The 13531-nt window shown below is 61.5% G+C and overlaps 1 protein-coding gene across 4 annotated transcripts in view; it reads right to left on the bottom strand.

Annotated features, from left to right (window-relative positions):
- Positions 1-452: 452 nt before the first annotated feature.
- SLC5A10 (solute carrier family 5 member 10) overlaps positions 453-13531 on the bottom strand; it is a 49441-nt gene continuing 36362 nt past the window's right edge. For 2 of the 4 annotated variants that reach the window (XM_074342002.1, XM_074342003.1), the window contains exons 10-16: positions 7323-7430; positions 5275-5484; positions 5012-5162; positions 1414-1582; positions 1096-1311; positions 848-905; positions 453-762 (exon numbers count right to left, since the gene is read on the bottom strand). In XM_074342002.1, the coding sequence (XP_074198103.1) occupies positions 656-762; positions 848-905; positions 1096-1311; positions 1414-1582; positions 5012-5162; positions 5275-5484; positions 7323-7430 (1019 nt within the window). In that variant the 3' untranslated portion in view covers positions 453-655. Of the gene's footprint in view, positions 763-847; positions 906-1095; positions 1312-1413; positions 1583-5011; positions 5163-5274; positions 5485-7322; positions 7431-13531 lie in introns of those variants that run through there. The other 2 variants (XM_074342004.1, XR_012499335.1) reach the window with 2 other exon arrangements.

Here is a 13531-nt window from a genome sequence, read left to right as displayed (position 1 = left end):
GTTTGGGCCCAGGTTCTGCCCAGACCGGGCCCTAGGGAGCTACAGGGGGGACTTTGGGCCAGGTGGGAAGCTGGGGCCAGACCTGGGCTCCCAGGTCCAGAACGGGGTGGGCAGCCAAGGTGGGGCCCGGCTTGAGGAAAGGCAGGTGTCCACGAGGAAGGTGCCACCAGCAGGGGTTCTAAGCAGGTTCCCGGGGGCCTTGGGACACAGGCAGACAGAGGGGGCTTGGAAAGGGCTTTGAGTGGAGGAGGTTGAACAGAGAGGGAGACACAGAAGGCTCCCAGCATCTGGGAGCAGGCGGGGCCAGGGAGGAGCCCTGGAGGGGCTGCTGGGGGGCTCTCCCTCTACCCAGGGCCAGCCTGAGCTCCTCGAGCCTTGGGCTCTGACAGACGGCGCTGCTCCTGACCTGGGCCCGCAACCTCAAAATGACAACAGCGAAGGAGCACAGGATGTTCATCAGAAATCTCATTTTTCTTTTCAATTACAACTACTATTTTTGAAGTATCACGCATTCTTTTTTCCCATTTCCTCCCTGATTTTTCAGGGCTCCTGCTTGGCTGGCTCGCCCGGTCGCTGGGCACTGACCCGCTGTGTGGCCGCGGGGGCACCTCCCTTCTCTGGGCCTTAGCGTCCTCGGTGGGGACGGGGGGCAGCGTCAGGCGAAGTAGGCGTAGAGGAAGATGTTGACACACACGAGGAGGATGGCGTTGACGCCACAGACCCGGGCCCAGAAAGCGTGTTTCTGCGCTGCCTGGCCGTCACCTGGAGCGGGTGGAAGGGGAGGGCTTGGTGAGGGCCACAGGGCCACGCCTGGCGTCCCTGCCTCGGCCTAGGGCCACACACACACCTGTTTTGGCTCCTGAGGGCAGGTCCTGAGCCAGGGTCCACCAGGTAAGGTTCTCGATCTGCAAGGAACGGATAGGGGTGGGGTGGGGGATAGGATGGGGAGGGGCCCAGAGGGGATCAGGAGTCAGTGGGCAAAGAGGGCAGCTGAGTTCAAAAAGGGCCGGGGCCCAGGGCCAGACAGGGTTACAAGTCAGGAGCTAGAAAGTTCTTGAGTCAGAGAGGGTCAGGGTCAGGGTCCAGGCAGCTCACCTGAACGCTCTGGGGGGGTGGCGTCAGCAGGCTCCCGGCCACCACCACGGCCGCACTGAGCACAAAGAGGGCGATGGCAAAGTGCAGGTAGTGGATGCTGCCCAGGATGGCGGGACGTGTGTCAGGGCGGCCGCAGGGCAGGGCCGGGTGCAGGAACTCCAGGACCAGCCTCGCGGCACCCGCCGCCAGCCCCGCCATCAGGCCCCAGAAGGCCCCCTGGGGAGGCGGAGGCAGGGCAGCTGGGGCCTCAGAAGCAGATGTGACCCAGGCCCGACCCCACTTCCTGACCCCCACCCCAGCTCTCCCCCTCCCACCCACCTGCTCGTTGGCCCGCCGCCAGAAGATGCCCAGGACGAAAATGGCGGTCACCGGCGGGGCCAGGGAGCTGGTCACTGACTGCATGTAGATGAAGAGCTGCCCGCTGTTGGAGCCCTGCAGGACGGGGATCCAGGCCACGCTCACGCCGACCAGCACTATGATGACCAGCCTGTGGCGGCAGTGGGCAGCCGTCCCTCCAGACCCCTCCTAGCCCTCCCCCACCGCCCCCTACCCACCCTGGCCACTCAGGCTTGCTTTCCATCTGTCCCCTGCTGCCCCCTCCAGCCTCCCCCGGGCCCCTGGCCCACTCCTCCAAGGACAAGGCCAGTTCTGCTTGCTCCAGTCCCTTTCTTGGCTCCCTGCTGCCTGAGGAACCGCCCCCAACTCAGCCTGTCTGCCTGTTCTCATCCCTGGGGTCTCAGAGAGGCCTCCGACCCAGTGGTCTCCCTTTGTCTTCAGGGCACTGCCCACTCCCACTCTGGGCTGGCAGCCCCGGGCAGGCAGCAGTCTCCCTGCCTTAGCTCACAGCTGCGTCTCCTGATACGCGGTAGGTCTCAATGACTGCGGGAACGACCCACTGCCCTCACATTCTGGCCACACTGGCCTCCTGGCTGGTCCTCCAACCCTGGAGGGCCGCCGCAGGAGCTGTGACCTCCAGCTGGCACATCCTCCGCCCCCTCCAGCCCTTGGCAGTGGACAGGGTGACCTCTGTCCCGAGTGCAAGGTTTGGAGCCCAGTGCTCTGGGTTTGGCAGAGGACCCGGTCTCAGCTGTGATGCCCCTTCCCCTCCCTACCCTGCATTGGTTCCTCCTGCCAGCTCCTGCCTGCCTCCCGCTGGGCGTGGGCCCCTCCACAGCAGGGCCGCGCTGCACAAACAAAGCACCAGGAGGAGCCCACTGAGAGCAGGGCGCTGCTCTACGGGCCCAGACTTGGTGATGAGCGGGCCAGCACCAGAATCGAGCAAAGAAAACAGATGACCCTGTCACCCTGAGGGAGCCAGAGGAAGCACCAATCCAGGAGGGCTTCCAGGAGGAGGGAACCCTGCAGCCTTGAAGGGGTGTGGGACCAGGCGCTGGGGCGAGGTGTCTTATATGCTCCTCCCTGGCTGAGCACCCCTCACCCACGTCCTGCGTCAGCTGGGCAGCCCTAACCCCTCAGGTGGGTAATGGGTGAACCCCCCTGGAACCCTAGACAGGATGGCAGGAGTGACAGAGGCCACGTGCGCAGCTGGGGTGGGGCTGCTTCCTGCCCACCTGCCTCCCTTCCTTCCCTCCAGGCCTGCGGGGGAGGGTGGAGGAAGGAGGCGCCCCCTTGATTAAGGCTAATTAGCCCTCCGCCGGCAGGCAGCCGGGCGCTGCCCTCTTCAAAGGCACCGGCAGGCTCCGCCCCGCCCTCCTTGCGCACAGGCACCTCGTCTGACACAGGCTCAGCACCCCCAGCCAGGCCTGAAGTGGGGCCCTGGCCTTGCCGCTCTCCTCTGACTCAGCTGCCACCAGGCTGCAGAGGGACCCCCACCCCAGAGGCTGCTCCTTCTGCCTGGAGTGCCCTTCTCAGCTCCTCCCCTAGCAACAGCCCCGCCCCATGTTCCAAGGCTCAGCTCAAGGCCCTCCTCCTCCAGGAGGTCTTTCAGATGCCTTCCCCATCTCACCCCACTCTCTGCCCTCAGGGTCACCGGCCCCCTCCAAGGCCCCAGGGCTGCAGCGTGGTCACAGGAGAGCCCCTCAAGGGCGGGGGCTCTGAGTTCTCCCTGGGTCTCCTCTATGGCCCAGCTCGATGCAGGGTTCCAGGGAGGCCCGGCACTAGGGGACTGAATAACAGAGAAGGGTAGACGTAGGGGGTGCGGGGAGGACAGGGGAGCGGGGCTGGGGACTGGCAAAGATCGGAGCCCCTGGTGTGAGGCTGTCATGCCCCCAGGCCCGTGACCACTCCTCTGGCCTCCGCAACCTGAGGGGACTGGTGGGGTCCCCAGCATCCCCATGGCGGCCTTCTCCCCAGGCGTCCGGGTGCCCCCTCTCGGTGAGGCCCACCTCTCCTTTGATTGAGGCTCCAGAGATCCCAGACCCCACACAGCTAGAAACAAAGCTTGAACGGTGCTGTTTTAGGCAGAAGGAGGCTGGAGGTGTTGGGGGTGTCCCAGTGCTTCAAGAGGGAGGGGTAGTAGGGCTGAACCCTGGCTTGACGCCCAGCATTGGGCCCTCTCCCCTCGACTGGACTGGCCGCGGAGAGAACTAGGCCCAGAGAGGGTGTGCAGCTGGGCCGGCATCACACAGCGGCATGCCCAGGGCAGGAAGGGGCGGCCTGGGCTGACAGGCAGGGGACAAGGTGGGTCAAGGGCACCATGTGGGGGACGAGCGCACACAGAGGGGAGACCAGCTCAGGACTCGGGCTTCAGCTGGGAGTAGGAGGCCAGGAAGTAGCAGGCAGGGACAGGGAGCTACCAAGGGGGCACTGAGGCTGCCAGGGTCCAGGCCGGGGCCAAGGCACACCCAGGGCAGCAGGGCATCGTCTGGATCCCAGTTCCCAAGAAGCCAGAGCATGGAAGGGCTCAGGGAGGGGCCGGCCGGACAGGTGGGGAAGCTGCTGGCTGGGAGAGGTGGTCCAGGTGCTGAGGGAGAGCCTCCTGTTCTGGGATCCTGCACGTGAGCTCACACCTGCCGTCTGGCGTGTCCCGACAGGGCCCAGCTGTTTTGCGTCACTAGGACGACTAGACCCCACCCTGAGGATGGGTGCCACAGGCTCCCGGCCAGAGAGGGCACTGTTGGCAGAGCCCAGCACCAGAGGGCCGGGCACCTGGACCGGCAGAGTCGGGGCCTCATGGCTCGGAGGGAGACAGGTGGGGTGGAGCCCGAGAGGGCCCGTACAGACACATATGCCCATACCTGGAGGTACCAACCCCTCATCATTCACTGCTGAGCTTACCCCGAAAGGACTCCCGAGTACTTGGGGATGGGGGGCTGGGCCAGCACAGACCCTGCCTGCCCCCGTGGGGAGGGGGATCGGGACACCAGTTGGACCTACAAGGGCCACATGTGCTGTGGGGGCAATTGGGCAACAGTCCCTGTCGGAGGCTTCAAGGGGAGGGGGTATCAGAGAGGGCTGCATGGAGGAGGGGCACTTGAGCAGAGTCTAGAAAGATCGGGTGAGCCATTGAGATAATGAGGAGGGGACAAGGAGGGCTAGGAGGAAATGGGCAGAAGCTCAGTGGGGCCAGGGGCATGGGGGCCAGAGGGACAGCTCTGGCCCAAGTGTGGCCACCCCTGAGTATGGGCTCCCAGCCCTCTCTGTGGCAGCTGGGAACCATCGTGGGCTAGGGGCTCAGATTTGGGGAAGACAGAGAAATCTTTGGATGGTCAGGGAAGGGGGGCTCTCCCTGGCAGAAATTCCCTCAGAGACTCTGCTCAGAGTAAGAGATGCATCCAAGGCGAGGGTTATGGCCATAACGGGGTGGCCAAGAGAGTGACGTGGATGGCAGCGTGGGCAGGGTGCTCTAGGCTCTTCTCCCCTCCCCTTGCTGGCGAAGTCCTTTCTCCAACTGGCAAACTCCTATGCACCCCTCAAAGCCCATCTCTGGTGGTGCGGCCCCTCCCCCGGCACATACCGCCCCACCAGCAGCAGCTCCCGTTCGCCGGCCTGGGGCCGCAGCCGCCTCCAGATGTCCATGGTGAAGAGGGCACTGCTGCTGTTGAAGATGGAGGTCAGCGACGACATGAGTGCGGCCATCATCACGGCGATCATCAGGCCCCGTAGACCTGGGGCGGGGACAGGGGCCGCTGTGAACCTGCCTGGGCCCCACCCTGGCCCCCGCGAGCCCTCTGGCTGGGCCCGCTGTCTGAGGCCCCCCAGTCGGCTTCAGCCACTCACAAGTCCTTGCGAGCAGAGGGCCAGGAGGCAGGAGGCTGAGGGTGTTTGAGGTGCTGGGAGAGAGACCGCGACGCCACAGCTGGGGACAACTGTGGGGTGGCCTGCTGGCCACCAGGGTCTTGGGTGTCATCGTCTCTCCTGCTGCTGGAGCTGTTCTCAGCTTCTCGTTTCTGCTGAGCTCCCATCTGACAGAGCACCTTCTCACCCAGACTTCATTTGACAGATGAGGAGGATGGAAGCTCAGAGAGGGGAAGAGAGTTGCCCAGGGTCGCACAGCAGGCTGGAGGAAGAACTCAGGGGTGGGGCGGGGCAGTGGGGAAGGAGGGACCTCAGCCTGGAGGCCATGCCCTGGGCAGGGCGCAGAGGCCCAGGGTCTGGGTTGTCCTGATACTTCCTGAGTGTGGCCGCCCCGGCAGGCACAGGGCCTCCCCTTTCTTGCTGGTTCTGAGGAAGAAGAGATGTGGTTCCCAGAGGGGTGAGAAAAATCCACCTGGCCATTGGCTGAATCGAGCGAGGGGCCCCCCTGAGGTGGGTGAAGCTCTGCTGTGCAAAGCCTTCTGCGGGTCATGGGGCTTGAGAGGGGCTGAGGGTGCGGAGGACTCAGTGCTGTGCGGCTTCAGGCTGGTCGCTTCCCCTCTCTGGGTTTTGGCCTGAGTCTGTCTCCAAGGCCTTTCGTGCTTTTTCTTCAAGCACCTCCTCCACCTCTGCAGATTCCCTGTCTGTCCTCCACCGCACCGCAGCTCCTCCACACACACACCCCCGCCCAAGGATAAGCCACTTCCCCGGAGGGCTCGGTGTGACAGGGGCCTTTGGTTGCCTGGCCCTGGTTCTGTGTCTGACCTGCAGTGTGACCCCCAGGCATCCCACGGCCCTCTCTGTTCACTTGTTAGGCTGATGGGGATGGGGCCCGGAGGAAATTGAATTGAATCATGGTTTTCCCCCCAAACATTTCTCCAACCTTCTCCTGCTCAGGGAGCTGGGTTAACTGGGGCCTTATTCCATTTCTCAGACGGGGAGCTCAAGGCCTGGAGAGGGGTGACGGCCCAACAAGGGCCGGCTGTCAGCCCTGGGGGCTGAGTGATCCCCTAGAACAGAAGGGGAAGGGAGGCCCCGAGGGGGGACCCACAGTGTGGCCAAGCCTCGTGTCAGGCAGGGTCCCCAGGTCACTGACTTTAATCCCAGGGAAAACAATGAGGGGTGAGTCATTACCTCCAATTTACAAATGAGGACACGAAAGCGGAGAAGTGACTTGCCCCAGATATCTCGGCCAGCAAGTGGCAGAGCCTGGTCAGCTCCGGGAGGGAGGGAGGGAGGGACAGGGCGGGGCCAGGAAGCTCCTCTTTTTGTTTAGGTTGGACCACACCCCTGGCCACGTGGCTCCTGCCTGCATACCTCCCATGTTCTCAGTTGGCCCTCAGGGTCTCGGGGGGAGGCAGAAGCTGCAGTCTCATGGTGGGGGCCGGGGCTCATGGGGGACCTGGTACAGTAAGCGGTGGGCTTGGGGCCAGAGAGACTGGGGCCTGTGTCTCAGCCGCAAGCTACAAGCTGTGGACAAGTCATCTTCCTCTCTGTGCCTCAGTTTCCCCATCTGTAAAATGCAGCTAAAACCCCTACCTCACAGCCCTAAATAAGGAGCAGTTTGCAGAAGGGCCTGGTGCCCAGGGGGCCTGAAAGGGGAGAAGTGGAGGCCTTTCTCCAGGGTCGGGGCATTGCAGGTGAGGACCAGCCTGGAGGCAGATCCCAGGGTTCAGGGCCCAGCTTTGCAGCTCACTGGCCACGTGACCTTGGCCAGGCCACCCTGGGTCTCCTCTCTGCCCTCTCTCAAGTGGGGATGCTGCCAACAGCAGCTTTGGTTCTCGAGAGGAGGACGCGAGTTAATCCCACGCGAAGCCCTCACACTGGGTGCCGTCCCCTTTCTATTATTACTTTTCTCTCTTCCCTTGCCCGCAGAACGTCCCACCTGGATGTCACACTGCGTCCAGAGTGGCCTCCACAGCCCCAGGGCCCCTCACCCCGCTGGCCCCTCCTGGACCCGGCCGGAGCCTCACCTGTGGGCATTAGCTCCATGACCAGCTTGGGGTAGGCGATGTTGGAGCAGCCGATCTCGGCCCCGCAGGCCCGCAGGCACTCGGACGGCACCACACAGCCCACATCATCTGCGTGAGAGGGATGTCCAGTGTCCCACACCCACCGCCTACCGCCCCTCTTGACAGCTGTGGACACCTAGGGGGGCGAGACCAGACCCTCGCTCACCACCTCCCACCTCTGCTGCTTGGTCCTGGGCTCAGCCTCCCAGCCCAGGGTGTCCAGGATGGGACTGGGCTCTGAGAACACCTCTGCCTGTTGTCCATGTCACGACACCATCTCCCCGTCTCCACACCAGGCCGGGGGCTCCTCTGAAGTGCGGCCCTGCCCAGGTGAGCATCAGTCCACTGTCTGAGCCCGTCTCCCTCCCTCGACCTCCTGCCCCCAGGCCACTCTCCCCAGATGGAGGCTGGAGACAGAACCCTTCCCTGCCTGGACCTTAGCTGTCTCCAGCAGCTCCCGGGGGACTCGAAATAAAACCATGAAGGGAGTCTCTCCGCTCCATCAGCCAGGCTCCCGGCTCTCCCAGGCCTTCCCTGGGCCTGCTCAGAAGTCACCTCCATCTGAAGTAACCCACCCCCTCTCCCGGGGTCCCCTCCCCTCCGACGACAAGGGCCGGAGAGATGGGGACTCGGCTTTGCTGTGGAAGCTCCCCAGCAGCGGGAGCGTGGACAGGAACCCATGATGTCCTGGGCCTCAGGACATCATGGCCAGTCTCCCCAGCCAGCTGCTTGGGGCGGGGGGCCGGCGGAAAGGGGCCCGTGGGACGCTGCTCCTTCACCGCCCACGGCAGCCGGCGGTGCGCCTCTGCCCGCCCACCAGCCTGTGCAGGTCATGGAGCATCGACCCCGAGTGTTCTGCTTCCTCCAGGAAATACTCCTGAAACACTTCTGGCCCCGATGCCCGGATTTTCAGCCGAGCCCACGGAGGAAAGAGCAGAGCAAGCAAACAGGAGATGGAGATTCCGGGGAAAGGTGAGGAGCAGGAGCCGCCGGACCAGCAGGCGGAGACCGGGGGCGGGAACGCGGCCACCTGGGCACAGGGGCCCGTCTGGGGGGGAAGCTCCCACGGGGCAGGCGTCCACGTTTCTGTGACTCAGGGCACTCCTGGGTGAATGTCCCTCCTTAGGTGCCTGACCCTCTAGGGAGGGTCTCAGATCCCCTCCTCTGGGCCAGGGTGTCACCCCCCCCCACCCCGGACCCCGCATCCCCGTCTCCGGTCCAGCCTCTCCTGAGCCCCAGGCTTCCAGGACCTCTGCCCCTCAGCTCCCGGGCCTCCCTCTTCCCTCCCCCCACCCCCAGCCCAAGGCTTCGCTGTGGCTCTGTCTCCTCCTGCTCCCACCGGGGCACCAGCTCCTCGCTGCCTCCCCCCAGCCCCCTCTATCCTCTTAAATCACAGCTTTGCTCATACCACTTACTTCCCAGGAACCCCGTCCCCACCCAACCCGGAGCCCACGGCTTCCTGGAAAACAATCCTTCCCAGGGCATTCGGGGCCCCTGAGGACTGACCCTAAGCCCTCCCATCCCAGCACCAGGGCCAGCCGCCCAGGCCTGCTTGCGTGTTCTCACACACACCCAGCGTGTCGATGCCTGTGTGCCTTTGCCTCTTGGGGCTTCGTCCCTACCCTTGTTTACTCCCTTGTCATGGCCCCTCACAGAGGGCTTGTCCTTTGAGGCCTTCCACAACTCCCCCACCCCCAACGCAGAAAAGCTTCCTCCCCAGGGCTCCTACAGCCCAGGGTTGAATCACAATGGTCTGTTTGCATAGTTTACCTCCCCCACCAGACTGGGAGCTCCCCAAGGGTAGACCCTGGCTTTGAATCATCTCCTCTCCCACGTATCACCCAGCTCAGGGCTGGGCTCAGAGATACTCTGTGAACAGTTGTGAATGAATGAGTGAGTCAACGAGTGAATGGTTGGGAGGAAGGGGAAAGGCACAGAAGGAGAGGGGGAAAGGGAGAAAGGAGCCTACAAAATGCAGTGAAGGAGTTCAGGCACTGCTTGATCCAGCTGTCCCACCCTACTACCCTCCATTCACCAGTAGTGGAGATGAGAGAACTCAGGACCAGAAAGGGCATAACTTGCCTAGGACACACAGTCAGACCCAGGACAGAGCCAGGAGTCCTGTGGCAGGACTCCGGGTGCCACTGGGGGCCAGCATTCAGAGGGCAGGTGACCGGCCCCTCCTGACAGGTTCTGGGCTTGGACTGGCTGGCTCTGACACTTGGGGAGGACCCAGCCCTCCTGGGAGGAACAGGTGAGGAGTCACAGCCACATAATGGCTCAAAAAGCCCGAGTCAGGAGATTCTGGCAGAGTTTATTACACCTATTTCAGCCCATTCCAGGCTCCTGGGATAGGGCACTGCCTCTGGGCACCGCTGGCCCATCTACCTGAGTGTTTGTGCTGAACAGCAAGAAAGAGAAACCTCTCCTTTGTGACAGCATCAGAGGTGTTGCCACTTAAACAAAGTTCCCGTATGTGCCAACTCAGGAGGGAGCGGCCCCAGGCCAGGGAGGCCAAGGAGGCCAGGGGACTGGGCAAGGGGCACTTGGCTTTGCCAGTGTCGCGGGTCCTGCGGGGCCGCCATTACGTCAGCAACCCCGCCCAGCCAGGCCCACACCTTAAGCCTGAGGGACGCCTCTCTCCCTGCCCCCCACGTCTTCCAAAGTGATCCACAGATTCAGTGCAACCCCTCTCAAAATTCCAATGATATTTTGCCAGAAATAGAAAAATAAACGTACTGAAGTATTTGCATTGAACCATAAAAGACCCTAAGTAGCCGAAGGAATCTTAAGAAAGAAAAACAAAGCTGGACGCATCACATTTCCTGATTCCAAACCAAATCACGAAGCTACAGTAATCAGAGTTGTGAGCTAGTCACACAAAAACAGACACACGGATCAAAGGAACAGAACGGAAAGCCTAGAAATAAACCAATGGTCAACTGATCTATGACAAAGGAGGCAAGGATGTACAGTGGCGCAAGGACAGCCTCTTCAATAAATGCAGTCGGGAGAATGGACAGCCACGTGCAAAAGGATGCAACCGGACCCCATCTCACAGGTCACAAAACCAACTCAAAGCGGCTGAAAGATCTGAACAATGACCAGAAGCTGTAAACTACCAGAAGAAAACAGCGGTGGTGAGCTTCTTGACAAGAGTCTTGGCGATGACTTTTTGGATTTGACACCAAAAGCAAAGACAAAATAAAGCAAAAAACAAAAACAATAACAACCCCCAAAACACAAAAAAGAAGTGGGGCTCCATCAAACTGAAACGCTTCTGCACAGCAAAGGACACAGCCATCACGAGGAAGAGGCAGCCTGCGGAATGGGGGAAGCACTTGCAAACTGTGCATCTGGTAAGTGGTTAATATCCCAAACATGTAAAATACTCCTACAACTCAATAGCAGAAACAAAACCCCATAAACAGACCCCCCAAAATCTGATTTAAAGATGGGCAGAGGAACTGAACAGACATCTTTCCAAAGGAAACATACAAATGGCCAACAGGTACATGAAAAGTTCCTGTACAACATCGCTAATCATCGGGGAAATGCAAATTAAAACCACAGTGAGCTATCACCTCACACCTGCTGGAATGACCGTTACCAAAAATACAAGAGATGACAAGAGTTGGAGAGGACGCAGAGAAAAGGGAAGCTTTGCACTGCCGGTGGGAATGTAAATCGCTGCAACCACCATGGAAACAGTCTGGAGGGTCCTTTAAAAATTATGACTAGAACTGCCATGTGATCCAGCAACCCCGCATCTAGGTTGCATCTCGTAAGGGATTGAAATCACCATGTCGATGAGACACCTGCATTCCCATGTTCATTGCAGCATTGTTCACAAAAGCCCAGATGTGGAAATAGGAACCTAAGTGTCCCTCAACACTTAATGATGAACGGATAAGGAAGATGTGACATCTATACATATGAAGAAAATGTTATTCAGCCATGAGAAATAAAGACATCCTGCCATTTGCAACAATGTGAATGGAGCTTGAGGGTGTTATGCTGTGTGAAATAAGTCAGGCAGAGAAAGATAAATACTGTATGATATCCTTTTGTGTGGAAGCTAAAGATGTGGATCTCACAGACACAGAGACTAGAGTACTATGGAGTACTATGGAGTACTGGTCAGCGACAGAAAGGGACAAGTTACGGATACACACCGAGCTGACGAATCAGCAGAGAAGGGGTTCATGGTTGTCAGGGTCAGGGATGGACGTGTGGGTTTAGCTGTAAAGATGGACAGGTCTGCATCTTGACTGTGACGGAGGTTACACAAATCTACACACACACACACACAAATTGGTGAAATCTGAACAAGTTCTGCGTGCACAGCGGCGGCTTTCTGCCTGGGGCACTATCACACCACGGTTATGGGAGATGACACCCCAGGGGAAACGGCGCGTGTAGGGTGCACGCAAGCTCTCTGTTGCTTTTCTAACAGCTTCCTGTGAATCTATAATTATGGGCAGGTAACTGGAAGGCTGGAGGCCCTTCATCCCTGAGAGCCAGGACTCTGTTTCTGAGCCCCAGGGCCTCTGTGCAGAGGTAAGAACTGCAGGAGAAGCTGCAGCCCAGGGAGAGTCTGGTGCTTCCCCCAGTGACCGAGGGTATAAATTAGGCTTCAGGACTCCTAGGGCAGTGCGTGCCACGGGACTGCCTCCCCGGCCTTCCTCCCAGGTGGGGTGGGGAGGATGCAGGTGTGTGTGCAGGGATGTGTGGGGCTGTGCCCAGGAAGCCCCCTGTGGGGCCAGAACGAGGTGCTGGACTTGAGGGGTCAGCGATGGGGACCATAGGGGTGTTCAGGCTAGGAGACAGCGGTCACTGCTCAGGGGAGCGGACCCTAGTGTGACGGCTTGACCGGAAGATGGATGGTGGTGAGGGTCCTGGGAGAGGGGGACTGGCTGGCCCAGGCCTAGACATGTCCCCAGCCTCATCAGCACAGAGCAGTACTCTCAGGCCCCAAACCCAGCAGAGTACATGGGAGCCCCATCCAGGGCAGGGGCGGGGGGACGGGAGGGAAGGGCTGAGCCAGGTGCCTGGCTGACTGGCTGTGGCACCTGACGGGGTGGGGGCTGTTGTTGGGCCAGGTTTAATGGGCCTTGCTGTCCCCACCCTGGCAGCCTGCTTTCAGATGTGGTTCCTGCACACCATGATAACCAGGGGCCCAAGCCCCAGGGATGTAGGGCAGAGAGCTGGGCCTGACCCCAGCCCACAGCTACCCTCTCTGGCCCTGCCCGCCCCGGGGTTCAGGTGGGGCACTGCTCATCATGCAGGACCAGCCCTGCGTGGGGGGCCCTCCCAGCAGGGAGCAGGACTCAGACTGAAACTGGGTACCTGCTCTGTCTACACCGGGCTCTGTGAAGGCTCCTGAGGTTGGATCAGACCTGCCCTACCCCGGCCTTAACAGCTCCCAGCCCAGTCCCCCAACTCTACTTCCACGACTGGACAGTTGAGCATCTACAGCGACTTCCTCCTATCCCACCTGGAAACCGGGCGCAGGTAGGGCGGTGACCAACAGGCTGGGGAGAGGTGTGAGGCTGTTGGCTCGCTGTGTGTCCTCAGGAAGAACACTGTCCCATTCTGGGCTGCAAAGTTCCAGAAAATCTTAAGACTTCGGTCATTTTAGAATCCGGGCACCCGAGGCTGGTGGCAGAGGAGGAGACAGACGCACACCCGCCCGAGGTCTGTCTCCATCGAGGGTGGGGGTGAATCAGCTTCCGGCCCCGCCCCCGGCCGCACGTGACCGCAGGTGGCGACGGCGGGGTGGGCGGGGCGACACTTAGTCACCCGCCGCCGCCTGTGCGCCCGCTCCACCCGCGCCGCCCGGTAACCGAGCGCGGCCCGCGCCCCCGACCCCGCGCCCCGCCCGCCCGCGCGCCGCCCCGAGCCTTCCCCGCGCGGCCCCTCGGGTTGCCGATCGCGGCGCCCGGGGGTTTCGAGAGCCCGTCCCGTCCCAGAAGCGCTCGGGATGCGGGGCGCCGCCGGCAGCGGACTCCGGCCTCCCACTCTTGGAAACTTCTGGGAAGCTCCCCGGCTGCCCTAGTTCCCCCAGGAAGTTGCCCAGGGCCTCAGGCAGCTCCAGAACCCTCCGGGCCGTGGGGCTCCGCGTCCCGCGGGCGCCGCCCTCCGCCCGGCCCCTCCTCCGCGGCCGCCCC

This window comes from Camelus bactrianus, chromosome 16 (assembly GCF_048773025.1).
Source record: "Camelus bactrianus isolate YW-2024 breed Bactrian camel chromosome 16, ASM4877302v1, whole genome shotgun sequence".
Taxonomy (NCBI): domain Eukaryota; kingdom Metazoa; phylum Chordata; class Mammalia; order Artiodactyla; family Camelidae; genus Camelus; species Camelus bactrianus.
This window is presented reverse-complemented; position numbering and strand designations above follow the sequence as displayed.